Source organism: Natator depressus, chromosome 9 (assembly GCF_965152275.1).
Source record: "Natator depressus isolate rNatDep1 chromosome 9, rNatDep2.hap1, whole genome shotgun sequence".
Classification (NCBI taxonomy): Eukaryota; Metazoa; Chordata; order Testudines; family Cheloniidae; genus Natator; species Natator depressus.
This window is the reverse complement of record NC_134242.1, coordinates 88671521-88688897: the sequence shown is the minus strand read 5'-3', so window position 1 is coordinate 88688897 and position 17377 is coordinate 88671521. Positions and strand designations below refer to the sequence as shown.

The window sequence follows — 17377 nt, the reverse complement described above, 5'->3', positions numbered from 1 at the left end:
GGATGGGGAGGAAGGCGAGAAAGTCTATTCACTTACTTACAGGAAAGCTTTGACGTTAATAGAGTTCATTCAGTAAAATATACTCTTAGCTGCAAGTCTGATTAGTGTTATCTGCACGCAGTTCCAGCTCAACTCTGATTTTAGGCATAGCCCTGAACAAGGGCTGGGGCATAAGTTGGATCAGTCTGCTCAGAAAGCACCATGAGGCACACACCTCTCTGAGCCACGGTTACTCCCTGCTGGTTGTAATTTACTATTGACCTCTAGTCACAGTGAGTCACTACATCACCAACCACCCCTTCCACACCCTGGTTCAGGAACTTTGGCAAGCGGGCTGAGGATGGAACTTTTCTCTTTTAACCACCCACCCACCTGCTCTGGGGATGGAGTAAGCAGGGGTGTAGCATTCTCAACATGTCTGGACACAGCCTAGTGGGCGAAAAAGCTGAGCATCCCCCCTCTGAAGATTAAAGGTTTCTCAGGCTGGGCACAGCCTGAGAAGTCACTAGACACACCCAAGCTGGACACACCCAAGAAGTCACTAGTGAAAATCTTGGCCATTACTGTGAGTGAGTGAGTCAGACACACACACTTAAAAAAAAATATATATATATATATACACACACACACACACACACACACACACATATACCTGCTGCAGCAGACATATTGATCTTCATTTGGGATTTCTTCTCCTGAGCACACAGGCCAGGAGTTACGTTCTTCCCCAATAAATTCTCACTCGCACAGGTCACTCGCTTTAAGGGAAAAAACAAAGAATGCAAATAAGGAAACCAGCAAGTGTAAATAATTACACACAAGAAGCAGCTCCCCTTTAAGATTCAATCAGAGGTGCACTTTGAGAATTCACCAGAAGAGAAATAGAAACAGGGTGCAGGTGCTATGGGGAATATACCAAGGCAGGCCAGGTGGTTCTCTCTTTACACGGCTTTTCAATCGCATGTTTAACAATCGCTACTTGTGATATCATATCCACTTACCATTAAATCTGTAATACATTTATGATCACAATGATCACTGAAACAACAATACTGCTTTGTCCTTCCTTGGCATCATCTATCCAAGGATCACCAAGTCCTTTACAAATATTACTGAATTAAACTTCGCAACAGCCCTGCAAAGAGGACAATTATCCCCATTTTACAGATTAAGAAAATGAGACACAGGTCAAATGACTTGCCCAAGGTCACACAGGAAATCTGTGGATGAACCACAAACCTTTTGCCTCCACGTCCACTGCCAGAACCACTGTTCTCAATGGCAGAGCAGGGGCTGCGGAAAACTGCCATAACTTAGAACAGCTTTTTATGGCAGCTTTAAATTGTCCTGGGCGTTGGGCAGACCCCTGGCAGGGTTCAGAATATAAGAGGCGCAAAGATGACTAGTGTAGGAAAGGCGTATTGCTGAGTCTGACCCCAAAATTCCAAGTACCTGAGCTGCAGATATGGCCAAATACACATCTATTCATTTGCATCAGCAATTGTCTGTGGGCACATTAGAAATTGGTTTTGAAAATCTGGTTATATGCATTACTAAAAACCTGCTGTCCAAGAACATCAAATTCAGTATTGTGTAGAGGCATCCGGTCAGACTGTCAGTATTCACAATGGTTCTAGTCTACCAGCCACTCAGTACCGTACCTCCTCTTGATCCATTTTGGTCAAAGTTTTGTCCTCCCTTTTATGTCCTTTGGCAAGAGGATGACCCTGGAAACCTTTCTGCTTTAGTTTTGCCATGGAGACCCAAGCTGGTTCAGAGGTAACGGTTTCCAAATGCGGACTAGGGACTTTTTCTATAAAAGAAGCATTTTGGAAGTAAAGAAGGGATTTAGGGCAAGTCTGTCAAAACCTAAACAGTTTTGTGTTTTAAATCCTCCAGTGAATACACTTTGAAAAGGGTGAAGATTACATTAATTTCCCTGCTGATTTTGTCTTTGTTACTTTGCAAGGATGTTTGTTCTTTTTATCTACTGGAGTCTTTAAAGTCAATCGGGGCAGGATTCAGCCCTCAAAGCAACATCCTGATAGTACAGGCTAAATGCAGAATGACTACCATTGTTCTGTTATGTAATCCAGTTAGAGACACGTTGCCTTTTCGTTTCCCAAATTTTTTAGGGGGGGGGGGGGGAAATCACAACTAGTATGATACCTGGTTTCTTTCTAAATTCGCATTGGCCTGACAATTAGCTGCAAAACAAATTCTACAAATTCCACAAAATCTGGACAAAAACACCTCCATGTGAAAGAAATGGCCCATTCTATATTTCTGATGCCCTGTTAATATTCTAGCTTGAACATATTGTATGGTGGAACTTAAGAATTTTCTTGAATAGCCTAAACCCAAGATACAAGTCCAAAACGACATCAGCTGAGTTACACCAGGGCTGAATAGGGTCCTGTATTTCAGGGTCAAGGCTATTAAAGAAATTTTTTACCCTTTTTTGTGTCCCTGGTTTGCCTTTGTTGAGAATAATGGCTGTGCAAGGCCATTACAGTCTTTGGATACAAGTACAGCATAAATACCTGAAACTTTGTTAGAGTGTTGCTTCTTTGAGACTTCTTCAGATTTTGTTTTGGGGGCATTTTTCTCTTCCACGACAGCTGATTTTTTAGCTAAAGCTTTTTGGTGGCCTGGAAGGCCGTGAGGTGGCCTCCCAGTGCCTAGTGATTTTTGATCCTCCTTGACAGAACCAGAAGAGGTGGTGTGAACAGCTAATGGAATCTGCTTTGGAGATTCACTGTGGTACTTTAGCAAAGAGGATGTTCTTCTCAGTCTGATCCCAAATGGGTTTTCAGCATTCTGTGTTTCATGCTCAGCCCCCTCCATGGAAGAATTCAAACTGGGCTTGTTGCTCTCATTATCCCTTTCAAAACCTTCAGGGTTATTTTTTGTAGACTCTTGCCTGGTGGTATCCAAGTGAGCTGTTCCTTCAAACAACTCTGGTCTTATGGGAGAGGACGGGGAGCTTCTAGCACAGGAATCTTCCTTGGAATTTGAACCCCCAGAAAGAGATCTTTGCCAGGCAGGAGCAATAGTAAATCTAACTGGTTTTGTAGCAGCAGATTTCAGTGGAGTCTTTACATTTTCCTCTGGGGATTTGCTCTCTTTCCTTGTTTTCTCTTGAGAAGTTACACCACCTAACTGGTTCTGCTTAGAACCACTAAGAGGGATACAACTCTTGAAGCCAGCCAAACTGGAGGAGGCAAGGCATCCGATAGAATGTTTTTCCAAGTTGTTGGATGCATCTGTCTCCTGATTGCTTTGGCTAGCCTTTGAAACAGGACCATGCATTATTTCTGGTTTAAAATGTAGCTCCTTGTTCACTTTACTCTGAGGCAGCATGCAATCTATATCTGACACAGAAACAACTGAGTCTTTTTGTAGGGATGTTTTTGAATCTACATGGTCTTTGGATGGCTGAAGTTCTGTAACTTTGCACATTTCTTTATCATCTTTTGCTGCTGGGGTATTTTCCAGCACCGAAACAGCCATCCACTCCACTTCAGAGGAAGTCTCCGAAGTGGCTAAAAGAACCTGTGACAGACACAGTGCAGGATCTGAATCAGGCCAGATGAAGTTGTTCTCATTGGTACAAGGCTGATCTTCCACTTTTCCTACAAGTGCCACACCACTGTCTCTAGGCTCTTTGTCACTTTGGTCTACAGGTTGTTTTAAGGATACCTTTTTGGCATCTGCCAAACTATTTATGTCCTCCTTTTCCATGGAAATGCCATACAAGTCAGATGTTAATGTGTCCTGAAATACAACTGCTTCTGGTTCAGTCTGTAGAGATTCAGAAAGTTCAATTACTTCATACGTATTTTGCAGAAGTAGTTTGAATTCACCAATAGATTCATCAGAGCAGTAAGGTACCAATGCTTCCTCTGCCTTGTTCTCCTCCTCAGACTTTGCTAGAGAAGACTGCACGTTTGGAAAGGACAGTGTTACTTTAGATTGATGATCTGTTTCTATAGGGCATGCATCCTCTTCTAGCAAAGTACAAACTACGTCTGCAGGGGATACAGAATTCCAAGGGTCACTTGTGGAATTGTCAGTCTTTGTTATCGCCTGTGTCTCCTGAGCACCACTTCCTTTTCCATTATTCTCCTCCCAGACCAATGAACCTGTGTTGAACAAAAGAAAACACATTTATGCTTGATGGTTACAATGAAGACTCCTGCACTCCTCAAACCCCCTTCAATTGTAATTCATAGTAGGTACTGTGGTCATTTGCTAATAGTTTCCCAATATCTGGATACCATTTACTAGATGCCCCAGGCTGACAAACATACTTAAAAATGGGGGATGGACTGGCTGGCTCAGGAGACTGGTAATGAAATACATTATATTCCCAGTGGAAGCCAGCCAAGGCTAGTAATAGCCGAAAGCGGCTGTCGCCAGGTGCCCGCTCAGCAGCTGGTGTATCAAATGCATTGTTGTTTTCCGTTCAGATCCTAGTGTGCCAGTATCCACATCAGTAAAATCACCATAACTATTGGCACTATTACTGGTAATCTCAGGGATGCAACATCTGGAAGAGCAGCGTGGGGAAGCTCACCCAGCTGACATCTGCACTGTTCCTGTTTTTCGGCTTTGGAACCTCGATCTCTAGAACTGCCCCCTTTCACAAACGCTGAATTCACGGATTACATCAAATACACCAGAAATAGTGGCAAAGAGATGCCCAACTACATACCACGCAGAGCTGTGAGATTTTAAGAACCCTCAATCCCTGTTCACTTCAATATGGCTTGCAGACGCTAAGTACGTCTTAGGCAACACTTAGCATCCTGCAGGATCAAGCCTTGAGTTTGGTTTAACAAAACACTGACAATGTTACAATCAATCAATGCATTTAAAACGCACTGATCAAAATCAGGGATTATAAAAATGGGCTGTTTGGGAGAAATGTCAGTGGATTTTACTATTGCAGTGAGCAGCGTTTCCCAGACTTGGGATGCCACTTGTTCAGGGCTGCGGGAAGCGGCGCGGGCCGAGGAACATACTGGCTGCCGCTTCCCGCAGCCCCCATTGGCCAGGCACAGCGAACCGCAGCCAGTGGGAGCTGCAATTGGCAGAACCTGTGGACGCGGCAGGTAAACAAACCGGCCGGGCCTGCCAGGGGCTTTCCCTGAGCAAGCGGCGTCTGAAGTTTGGGAAACACTGGCAGCGAGAATCATCCATCAGCCAAAAAATAGAGGAAAATTGGACCTGCTTGTACATAAGCTATTTAAAGTCACACTACACTGTCTCACAAGATGGTTTGTTCCAAAAGGTATAATGCTCAGGCAGTATTTGCAGATGTAGGATAAAATTTTCAGTAGTGCTTAGGTTACTTAGAAGCATAATTAATGACATTTAGGCTCCCGTGAGATATAGGTGCTTTTGGAAAATGTTACGCCCAGTGTGATTTCTTCAGACAGCCTTCCACAGAGTTCATCATTTTTTTTCTCACTTTCAAGCACAGTCTGCCGGCTCTCAGGCAGAGGGGATGGAGTTGGGGATTTTTTAAAAAAAGTAAACGTTGCCTAGTTTTAAAAGTTTTAAAACAGAATTCTGTTAATAGACTTAACAATTTAGCCTTCAGAATTATGCCTTACCTGCCCGATTTTCATACTGGTCAGCATCAAGGAATTTTGTTGTACTTTTCTTTTCTGCAGTTACAGGAAGACTCTGCTCCTTTTCCAATTGTTCCAGCTAGTGGGATTCAAAAAGACACTTGGGTTGGTTCAAAGTAAAGACTTTTGCACAAAACTTAACTGTATGTAACTTCATTTTGAAAAATATAAACATACACAAGAAAAAAAAATCCCTGTATTGTAACTTCAACAATACAATGAATGAATGTTGCTACTCCCATGAATTACACAGCAAGACATCAAAGCTTTAAAACTACAAATACAGTACTTCAGTTTTTGGTGAGTACCAGAAACATTCTAAGACAGATATATTTTGAGAGAGGGCATTTTCAAGACATCACAAAGTTACGTGGGTGTACAGAACAGAACAAGTCAGAGATGTCATTATCAGTTCAGAGTGGTAGCTGTGTTAGCCTGCAACAGCAAAAAGAACGAGGAGTATTTGTGGCATCTTAGAGACTAACAAATTTATTTGAGCATAAGCTTTCGCGGACTAAAACCCACTTCATCAGATGCATGCAGTGGAAAATACAGCAGGAAGATACACACACTCACACCATGAAAAAAATGGGTGTTGCCATACCCACTATAATGAGAGTGATCAGTTAAGGTGAGCTATTATCAGCAGGAGAAGAAAACCTTTTGTAGTGGTAATCAGGATGGCCCATTTCTAACAGTTGACAAGAGGGTGTGAGTAACAGTAGGGGGGGAAAAAGTGGCACCTTTGTGTAATGACCCATCCACTCCCAGTCTTTATTCAAGCCTAATGTAATGGTGTCCGGTTTGCAAATTAATTCCAATTCAGCAGTTTCTCGTTGGAGTCTGTTTTTGAAGTTTTTTTGTTGTACTATTGCCACATTTAGGTCTGTAATCGAGTGACCAGGGAGACTGAAGTGTTCTCCGACTAGTTTTTGAATGTTATAATTCTTGACATCTGATTTGTGTCCATTTATTCTTTTGCATAGAGACTGTCTGGTTTGGCCATTGTACATGGCAGAGGGGCATTTTGGTTTTGGGGTTCCCCCCTTTCTTTTCCTTCCAGTGGGAAAAGGGAGGTGGGATAGAGAAATGGGGGAGGGAGGGGACCAAAAAAAAAAGAGAAATTTTCATTTCAATTGGAATGACAGCAACAAAACAAATTAATTGTGAATCATTTCAGTGAAAAATTCCAAACCAAACAAAATTTTAGTTTCATTCAAAAATTTCCTTGGAAAAGAATTCCCATTTTTGAACTAGCTCTGAGACAGCTACAGAGTTCTCTATTCTATTGATTATTCCCATGTCAAATTCTACTTCCACAGTTTAATTCTCACTGTAACAAAATTCTCCCCTTCCTGGGCATTCAGTCAGAGTTTTAAGGCCAAAATAGGAGTAGGTGTCTGTTCCGGTCTCTATTAAAGCCAACGGGAAGATTCCCATTGGCTTTAATCACTTATCTGCCTGTTTAACACATTCATGAACCCCAGAGCAGGGGGAAGAACAGCAAAGGCTGTGCACACTTGCACCCATCTCCCTTTGCTTTGCACTCATCCTCCAGAAAAGACTTACAGGGGTTTGCTGGTTCTTACTGGTAAAAACTCTCTGTTTCCGCGGGTTTATTGCTATCCTGTGCCTAGCTGCTGAAGTATCTAGGCAGCCCATGGGACTGGCAGGGGTGTTGAAGTCAACGGGAAGCAAGCTGCTGGCTTGCGTCGCTGGAATCACAAGCGCCACAGAGGACAAAGGGCTGACAGGTCTAGAGGAAGCATCAGAGGGTACCTACAAAACACAAACACATCACTATTAATTTTGCTCAGATTTTCTGTGCATCTGATCCTGGTTCCCATTGCCTGTCTCACCACATTGGTTTAGAAGCAAATATACTCAAAATTAGATCTATAAAAATATTAACAGCTGAATTTTTGTGCGCACATAAAACAGACACGCTTCCAGGATGTGTCCATTTTTATATCTGCTTCTACTTGCAATTAACATTTACACTTAGTTTTGTCTGATCAATGGCATTGTACACACAAGCAATACAGCTTTCAGAGTGGTAGCCGTGTTAATCTGTATCAGCTAAAACCTACTTCATCAGATGCATGCAGTGGAAAATACAGTAGGAAGATTATATACATATATATATATACACACACACACACAGAGAACATGAAAAAATGGGTGTTGCCATACCAACTATAACGAGACTAATCAATTAAGGTGGGCTATTATCAGCAGGAGAAAAAAAAATTTTATAGTGATAATCAGGATGGCCCATTTCCGACAGTTGACAAGGTGTGAGTAACAGTACGGGGAAAATTAGCATGGGGAAATAGTTTTTACTTTGTGTAATGACCCATCCACTCCCAGTCTTTATTCAAGCCTAATTTAATGGTGTCCAGTTTGCAAATTAATTCCAATTCTGCAGTTTCTCGTTGGAGTCTGTTTTTGAAGTTTTTTTGCTGGAGAAACAAGTGAGAGACACACAGTCACATTCCTCTCCCAATTCCTATTTGAACGAGCAGTTAGCAATATCTTCTTGTACCAGCAGGAGACACTGCTGCCATTTTTATAACAAGGTTGTCTTGCTTTTCCTCATGACAGCAAGCAGATACGCTGCAGTAGTGTGATTGCTGAAGGTCACAAAAGAAGGACCACTCTCTGTTCCCCACCAACTCTAAGAAAGTTACTATCGATTAATTTGTTCTTTCACTCTTCCCTCTCCCTCAAATCGCAACAGAAGTCACGTGTCCCTTTCTATCTAGCAGTCCTGTACTATTTTTGAGATAAATACACTACGCACAACACAGCCCCACAACACTGCTATCCTTGGGAATCAAATATTTGTCATCTTAGCAAGAAATGATGCTATTACAAAGGGAGTCGGGGGAAATGTGTGCAGTGAAACCCAAAACCATGCAAAGTTTGTCTGGTTTTGTTACAAACTTGAAACTCAGACCAGGTTTGCTGGAAGGTTCACACAGATGCCTAGACACTTCAAGCAAGCTTTATAGGTGTGAGAAATCTGCGGTTTTCCATGGTTCCACCACAATACCCAGTGAAACATTTGGACTGAGTTTGGCACTCTCATTTTGGGTTTGCTTGAATTTAAAACAGGGTCAAGAAAGAGTAATCTATGCCGATCAAATAAAAAGTTCCTACAAACCTCTCTGAAGGGAATGTGCAGAGTTTGCCACATTACAAATAGTATGGGGAAGTTATAATGTCTTATTACTCTGTTTCAGTCTCAGGGTTGGTAGGCATACATCAGACAGTGAGAATACATGGGGAAATAGCCTTATAAGGATGTTACAGAGCTCCATTCAGATGAAAATTCCATTGTAAAGACCCCTGGGCAAGTATTTAATAAGTGAATATTTTAGATTCGCTGAGCCCATAAAGTCGGAAACTCACAGACTTAAGACTTCAGATGAAAATATTGATTACCATGATGAAACACAGTATTGTGCATTAAAGAAGAATCATGATCTTCAAGATCCTCCAACGATACATAGTACGGTCACTTTAAGAAAGTATCTGCTCTCAATCTTGGCCTGGGCCAAGGCCTGTCAGATTTAATTCAAACCATCAGGTTGCATCTGGTTGCCTAAAATTTATTAAAAATCCTTTTACTCTGATTCTAGGAAAGTACTCATTCTCAGCTTGGGTTTTAAATGCAAGATTGGAACTGGAGCTGTGTTCTAAAAAGGCTTTCCCCGTCTGATCTACAGTATTAGTCTAGGTATATATATTACATGCTTTTAAATTAACAAAAAGAAAAAGCAACTCCCTCTTTCTTAATCACTGTTGACTTTTTAAGTTCATGGAGCTAAAACAAAATCCACACTGAATTTATTAATTCAGTTTTAGGTTCTCTTTTTCACAGTCTGTAAATTCAGGAGAAGAAGTAAAGCAGCAAACTATTATTGCTCCTGTAGAATTATAATAGGTTCAGCAAATCTTAGTGGGAGGGAAAAAAAAACAAAACAAAAACAACACAACAGTAACTGTTGCTCGTTTCCCTCATACAAGTTCTTTCCTCTAACAGTTTTAAAATTACTGTGGCACTCTGAATTCATGTATGAAAGGCCCAATCCTGCAGTCAGGGACATGCTGTTTTATACAGCAACACCAGTTGCTGGGCTTATATGTGCACCAGTACCTGATTTTGCAAGATGTGTGATGCATTGTCACACGTTCAAGAGGCACAAACTCTGAAACTCTAGTTTATAGGTGGACAAAACAATTAATAGTACTTGCTTATTTTTGTCCTGTAAGTCTAGACACAGTAACCCGTCTTCTTCTCATAGGCTAGCAACATTTACTGAAACCTGAGGCTAGAGGAGGTCTTCACAGGGACTCCATAGCTATGACAATTTACACCAGCGGAAGATCTGCTTCTAGGGATGATAAACTTTCTCCCTAACACTGATTGGATGGTGATTTCCTCTTCTCTGGGGCAGCCTAAAGAAGAGTAGATAGAAAGCTGTCTCCTTAGTGCTTTGTTTTAAGGTAAAAGGGGGAAGTTTGGGTTAGACTATTACGGGAAGACATCTGTGCTGCAACTGGAATTCAAGCAGAAGGAAAATGTTGCAACTAGAGAGGATTTTCCTTGCGAAGTGTTTGGGCCAGGAAACTTTCCTTGTGTGTTGGGACTTCGCTTTGCTCTTTAATTAATTAGAGTTAAAGCAGCCAACAGGGAAGTTAGATTGCTGTAACAGCCATTTGGCAAAGGAGTTTAACCCTGGGTGAAAGCTCCGGAAGAGGGAAAGGGGGCAAAAAAGATTTGCTGTGATGTTTTTGGAATAACAGCCCATCCTTATCTTTTAAACAGTCAGGAAGTGTACATTTATAAATACTTAGGCCACTAATGGGAGTCACACACATGCCCCCTGACAGCTTCCTAAAGATGAAGACAGCAGCAGAAGCACTCAGAGAATCCTGGAAGCCAGCGGAAGCCTTGATGTCACATTACCCATCCATTTCAGCAAACCCAGCAGACTGCTAAACTCAAACCATGACATGGGTGTGAAATCCACTTAAGCCAGGACTGTGATAAAGCCCAGTTGTTCTTTACTTAGCACGAAGCAAAGGGAATTCTGTTAAACGGAACAACTAGCTACGGATTTATAATTGCTGTTCTGTTCACTTTACTGGTTCATGCTCTAATTCATAGCTTGATATTAAAGCAAAGAAAAAATGTTACTGCACAACTGATGATTGTTTAAGGGAAGACATCTTAATTTTAGATGAATGTAAATACAACATCAAGCTAGGCTGCTGAGAAAATCTTTGGGAGAAGGAACAGATGCTGCACTGAGAAGAAGGAGAAAAAGCCTACACAGCTTCCCGGAAATTGGAGGAGGAAAGCAGGAGCTGACACGTAGTGGAACTCTGCGCCACAGAAAGTTACTTCTCTTCTTCCCCCCTTTCTCCATAGAAGACCAGGGCATGAAACAGGCAAAGTGGGGGGGGGGGGGGGGGAAGGGGGGGAGAAGGAAATCATGGTCAGCAAGAAGCAGATATTTTACATTATTTTATATGGAAAAATTAAAAGGAACCACCAGTAGCCAGGCTACGGAAAGGATAGTCTGGCTAATATAAATGGGCAAAAACACTGATTTTGACTAGCACTGGTAGAATATTAGTTGAACCAAGGATTCAATACACATAAGGAGATTTTTTTTTTTTTAAACAAGTGCAAGTTACTTGGACCACTTTGGCTCTAGAATTATTTGCCCAGTCCAGTTTGTGACCCACTAGGAGATATAGTTTTCTGGGTAGAGCAGCAATTGCGGGAGGAAACGGTCTCAGGGAGAGAGCAGAGGCCTGCCATTTCTAAAGAGCTTTGCATCCTCCCCCCACTCCAGAAAGCAATAATGCCAGAAACTACCAGGCGAGGCAGCACTTGCTCTCAACCACAGGCAGAGGAGCAGGGTCCATCTTGGGAAAACACCCTCCCCTCCCAGCCTTCTCAGAGGCTGGCAGGAGAGTGTGTAAGGGAAGAGAAGGCCTCCTGAGCAGTGTAATTAGAGACTGAGGGTTTGGTCTTGGAGACGCTGCTCTGCCTGAGTAGGGCCTTGTGAGTGGAGCCCCCTCGGGAGGGTGCACGGGGCTGTACACAATCTTCTGCCACCATGCTGCCTTGGCCTTCCTTGCAGTTCCTCCTAGATAGCTGAACAGTTAATTCTTTTCTTTTTTGGCAGGTTTCCCGTACCGGGCGGGCAGTATGCTACTCCAGCCAGATCAGCATTTGTTGTGACCCCATGAAACGGCCCCTCCCTTTCTTCTCCATCAGGGTGGGATGAAGATATCTGGTGCTCGGGGTGTAGCCAGGGAGTAGGAAGAGCCCTCCCACTAGGCAGTGGCTATCTCATGGGGTAGGCAAGCTCCTCTGCAGCCCTATTTATAAGTGATGGCCACTTGTGTAACAGGTATTTGAGGTCACCTGGGGAGGGTCGGATCGTTTCCCCAACCGCTTTATTGGCTGCTGGAGAGTGGGTGGCTGGAAAAGGAAATCTGGACCATTAGGTCTGCCTTCAATAGCTAAAGTAGGCTACTGTTGGTGGAAACATGCCCTCTTGTTCTGCAGTCAGCAGGGATAGCTTGGGGGAGGGTCACCCGGGCATGTTCTTCGAGCACATATACTGGTGAGTAGAGCTGGCTTAAGCCCTCCCCTCCTTAGGTCAGGGATAGGTTGTGCTGGGCTAACTGGAAGACCAACTGCTCCTAGTTATCAGTTATATACTAAAGACAAGCGGCAATTTAGCTCAGTCCCTTTTCCCCAGGACACCTGGGGTTTAGAAAGGGCCAAGAGCTTTACACATGCCACCCCTCTAGCCATTCTCATTTGTCAGAGAGGAGTAGAGTGTCCCCCACAATCTTCTGATGACAGACAGGACTTACTGAGCAGTGGCTGCTGTTAGGGCTTAAGGGTGTATATAAGGGAGTGAATTGTTTTGCAGTATTATATTGTGCCTCTTAAATTGACCAATACCTGCTAAGTTACACAACAGAGTATGTAGTATGTCACTAGAGCCAGCTAAGCTATTCCCATGAACAACTTATTAGTGGTTTGTGCGTTATCTGCAAACAGACTTCAAATTTGTATGAATGTGTTTGTTGTTCAAAACTCTGACATGTGTCTCTCTGGGCACACACGTCATTCTCTGGCTTGTGCATGAACTGTCACATTCACAGTGGCTTTTTTTTTACCCAGAAGAGATATAGCAGTAGTATGTGGCACGTATTTGGCTTCATACAGACCCTGTATGCACTCTCTCAGAAAACTTTAGTAACAGAAAGAGCGACTATTTACCTGTTCATCTTCACTGTCTGTCCCACCTAAACTCAAAGAGCTATGGCGCTGAACAGGGTTGGAGGACTGTGGGATAAAATAAGGAAAAGGGTAAGTCAAGGGAAGCATTACACACAGGTATCTGGGACTGAATACAAAAGCATAATTATGAGAAAATACAAAAGGAAAACTTAGGAGGGGTCGTTGCAGGATTCCTAATTCATAGCATAGCCTCTTGGCCATTTGTTCATTCCTCATCAGTGATCAGACACAAGGGACTGGAACTTACATACATGTATACCTGTATCCTGCTATCAGATTCATATTGTGTAGACAGGGGACAGTGTACAAAGCACAGTGCCTTGATAGATGTGCAGGACGGGGACATACACCTTAGTGGAGAATTGAGCCTATAGTGTTTTAAAAGTTACTTTGACTTTCTGCCACGGTTAGATATTCAGATTTACAACTAGAATTAGATTCACTCCAATACCTCTCCCCACTAAAATATTGTTGAAACGTTTTTAAAGTAGGAAGAAAGTTCTTGAAAAAAGACCCTGCTACTTTGAATCCGATTGATTCTGATGAAAAATGTGTCTCATCGCATGGTCAGCTTCACAGATGGGTTCAGTCAAATTGCCAATGTCCCTCATTCCTGGGCTGTTTCAATCCGAGTTATTATTATGGCCTCCATTACAGAAGCAGCTCAGAATCTCACAATCTTGAATATATTTATCCTCAAGACACACCCATCAGGTACAGAAGTTCTATTAACATTTTACAGATGAAGAGGAACAGAGAAGCTAAGTGACTATTTCATGGTCACACAGGAAGGCTGTAGGATCTCCCAAATCCCAGGTTAGAACCCTAACCACTGAATCATTCTTTCTCTCCCTATATGACCCCACATAAGAACAACAACTGCACAGTTCAAAACAACTGACAAACTTCTAGAAGGCAATAGTTTTAAACCTTAAGACATTTTCACTTGTGGAAACCGTAAGGCTATAATGAACCAAAGAAAGAATTATGTTTAGTTCTCCAACGACAGCAGATCAATCATTCTGTCCAAAGTGTGCAAAGAGATTTGACTTAAATGTACTTCTCTGATCAGTGGATAATCATATGCTAACATTATGCTGCTAGAGCATTCTGTAAACTACTTTTTAAAAAAAACCCACAGTACAGATAGAATTTTATTGTTCAACTTATTGTGGAACTAGGCAGACTGCTCTAGAGATCTTATTAACAGATCAGTTTCACTCTTTAAAAGTGCTCCAAAGCATTTTATTATTTGCAGAATCCTAGATAAATGCATGCTTTCCTCTCCCCCCCCCCCCCCCCCGCATACAAAGGCAGTTGTTCACTACCAAGACTTTACTACAACAGCCCCTTTTAAAATCTGTCTTTTTCAAACTGAACTCTGCTTCATGCTAATGTGTTTTTCTCCATCTTTAAACATGTGAGTTCCAGGGCTTACTTAAGCATCCACTTATCGTAGTCCCAGTGCTGAAACAAAATACTGGCATCTTTTCCACCCCCATCTTCAAACCATTCTCTCTACTGCTGTATAAAGGCTTCACCATGATGCTCCCAAGCTTCTCTCTTGGACACATACAAAATGTTCTGCAATAACAACTCTTTGCAACCAATGGGCCTTGCTACTCCCACCTGCTACTGGGACCAACTCCTCTTCTACATGTATAGTATTTCCATCTGTCTTGCATCTTGATCTATCCATTGTTACTTGAGTTCTTTAAAAGATGTTTTCCTCCTCTTGGTTTGCTTTCTTTCTTGATGGAAATCCAGCCACTCTTTCTCCCTGCTCTGCCTTTTTGCTGAAGTTACCATGCTTACATTCAGCACTGCACAACTGTACGGGAATATTCCAGATTTTTTCACCTTCCTCTAATGCAGCAGATACATTGTAGGCCACTGCCAGAAGAATCCAGATTTGGCCTGTTAGCCCATTCTGGGATGGCACATCTATGTTCTGAGTAGCCTCTACTTAGGCTTTTCAAAGATTAATATTGCCCTTGCTGTCCACTGAGAGACACATCTTTGCTCCAGAACCTTGGAGCATTTAGGGATCTCTGGCCAAGTTCAGACTGGACATAAGCAGATAGAACTCCCTTTGTTTCAACTGTGTTATACCAGATCTGAATTTGGCCCCTCACGTATTGCAGCAACCAAATCGGGGGGTTTCAAATAGTGCCATCTTTTGTTAGATAGGTTTTGAAGCTGGCTAGGAGTCTTCCATTATTAAAGGCTAAGATTCGGTTTTCATCAGCTGCATAAATCCCTTTGCCTGGTTCTTCCCTTCAGCCTTAAATTAACTCAGAGTTGAAGTATGAATTCACTTTTTGTTGTCTTTATGACTTTTATATAAATCTGTCAACTGCCTTAATCTTTCCCAGCAGTTTTTCACCTTTCAACGTATCTACTGGTTTCAAAGACTGCTAAAAGCAGAGTTTGTTCTAACTTGATCCTTAACAATTTTGTATAATTCTTTAAGAGATAAGCACAGAACACTAACTTTTTGTGTATTTCAGGGACCTCTGTTACATGGTTGGTATTTTCTGAATACTGTTTGTCCATCCTTGTGCATTTGGAGATGTGGATGGTTATTATTATAATATTTTGTGGAAAGGAAGGATTTTTAAAGCCTGGATCTTTTACATTTTAAATTGAATCAGGAACATCCTCTCAACTACGAATATCTTTTATAGTAATTGTCATAACCACAGAGCTAAGGGTAGCCTAGAATTCCTCCTTACCTGTAAGGGGTTAAGAAGGTCAAATAACCTGGTTGGCACATGACCAAAAGGACCAATGGGGAAAGAAGATACTTTCAAATCTGAGGGGGGAAGACTTTGTTTTTGTGTTCTCTTGGGAAGCAGAGAAGCACCAGGTCAGAAAACTCCTTCTCCTATAAACCATCCTAAAGTGAGTCTCAATATTGTAAAAAAAAGTAAGTAAATAAGGCAGGGCACGTTAGATTACCTTTTGTTTTCAACTTGTGAATTTTCCCTGTGCTAAGAGGGAGGTTTATCCCTGTTTTTTGTAACTTTAAAGTTTTGCCTAGAGGGGAATCCTCTGTGTTTTGAATCTGATTACCCTGTAAAGTTACCTTCCATCCTGATTTTACAGAGGTGCTTCTTTTACTTTTTTTTCTTTATAATAAAGTTCTGTTTTTAAGAATCTGGTTTACCTATTTGGTTGGTATATTATTCTCAAGCCTTTCCAGGAAGGGAGTGTAGGGCTTGGGCGGATATTTTGGGGGAATAGGAATTCCAAGTAGTCCTTTCCCTGATTCTTTGTCTAAATTACTTGGTGGTGGCAGCGTACTGTCCAAGGACAAAGGATTTGTGCCTTGGGGAAGCTTTTAACCTAAGCTGGTAGAAATAAGCTTAGGGGGCTTTCATGCGGGTCCCCACATCTGTACCCTAGAGTTCAGAGTGGGGAGGGAACCTTGACAGCAATATACAGAGACGGACCAGGATTTAAGTATGGTGCAGATACACATCCACAAGTACCCCAGCATACCTACTTATCTTTAGGTATGTTTGACAACTGGATTTGTTTTAATTACACGCAGATACAAAATAGCCTTTAAACACTCGGTGACTGCTCAAACCTCTTTCCCACCACTGGACCTTGAGCATTCCTGTCTCTAACTTAATGATGGGTCTTCAATGACTATCTATAAATAAGGCCATTGTTGACCTAGACTTGTAGAAGGACTGTCAGTTTAAAAAAAAAAATTCCGTGCACCAATTCTACCCACTTTGGATTTAAACTACAGTAGATTTGATCTTTTTTATACTTCCAGAAATAACTCAACTTCTGTAAACCATTTTTTAACAACCTCCTCTTCCATTGACTTGCAAACTTAAAAAAATGTTTGTTTCTGACGCTGGTATTGAATTTGAAAGAGAGAAACCACCATGCATGATAAATCAGAGAACCAGAGGCTTTGTACAAATGAACCCACATAAAAGATGGCATAGAAATAAGGGTAATGATTTATAGAAAAGCATTTTATTGACTGCAGACTTTATAAAAAAAAAAAAAAAAAAAAACACATTATTCTACACAGGCAATTCCATTTATCCCTCTAGTACTGAGGTTACATGATGAACATACCTTGCTTGGTGAACATGTTAGAACTTCATGAAGAGTGGAGATTTCTGGAGGGCTTTTAGGTAATCCATCATCTTCTGAAACAGCACCTGTATCTTCCAATTTCCTGCCAGTTATAACAAGAGGAGAAGACCCAAATCTGATGTTCTGTTGTAACTGGAGCTGTGGGGTGAAGAGAAACATAATACACAATCTTAAAATGGATTTAACTATACGGGAGAAACTGTCATTATGTACAATTCTACCCAGAGAAGTATACAAAGGAAAGGGCCATCCAGAAAGCTTAGTAAAGAGTGAA

At 41.8% G+C, this 17377-nt stretch overlaps 1 protein-coding gene across 5 annotated transcripts in view; it reads right to left on the bottom strand.

The window, feature by feature from the left end:
- The window catches only part of KIAA1210 (KIAA1210 ortholog), a 90064-nt gene that overhangs the window by 4892 nt on the left and 67795 nt on the right, over positions 1-17377 (bottom strand). For all 5 annotated transcript variants that reach the window (XM_074962579.1, XM_074962576.1, XM_074962577.1 and 2 more), the window contains 7 exons: positions 17083-17241; positions 12958-13023; positions 7209-7418; positions 5622-5718; positions 2544-4145; positions 1662-1813; positions 653-758 (listed from right to left, as the gene is read on the bottom strand). In XM_074962579.1, coding sequence (XP_074818680.1) covers positions 653-758; positions 1662-1813; positions 2544-4145; positions 5622-5718; positions 7209-7418; positions 12958-13023; positions 17083-17241 — 2392 coding nt within the window. The remainder of the gene's footprint in view (positions 1-652; positions 759-1661; positions 1814-2543; positions 4146-5621; positions 5719-7208; positions 7419-12957; positions 13024-17082; positions 17242-17377) is intronic.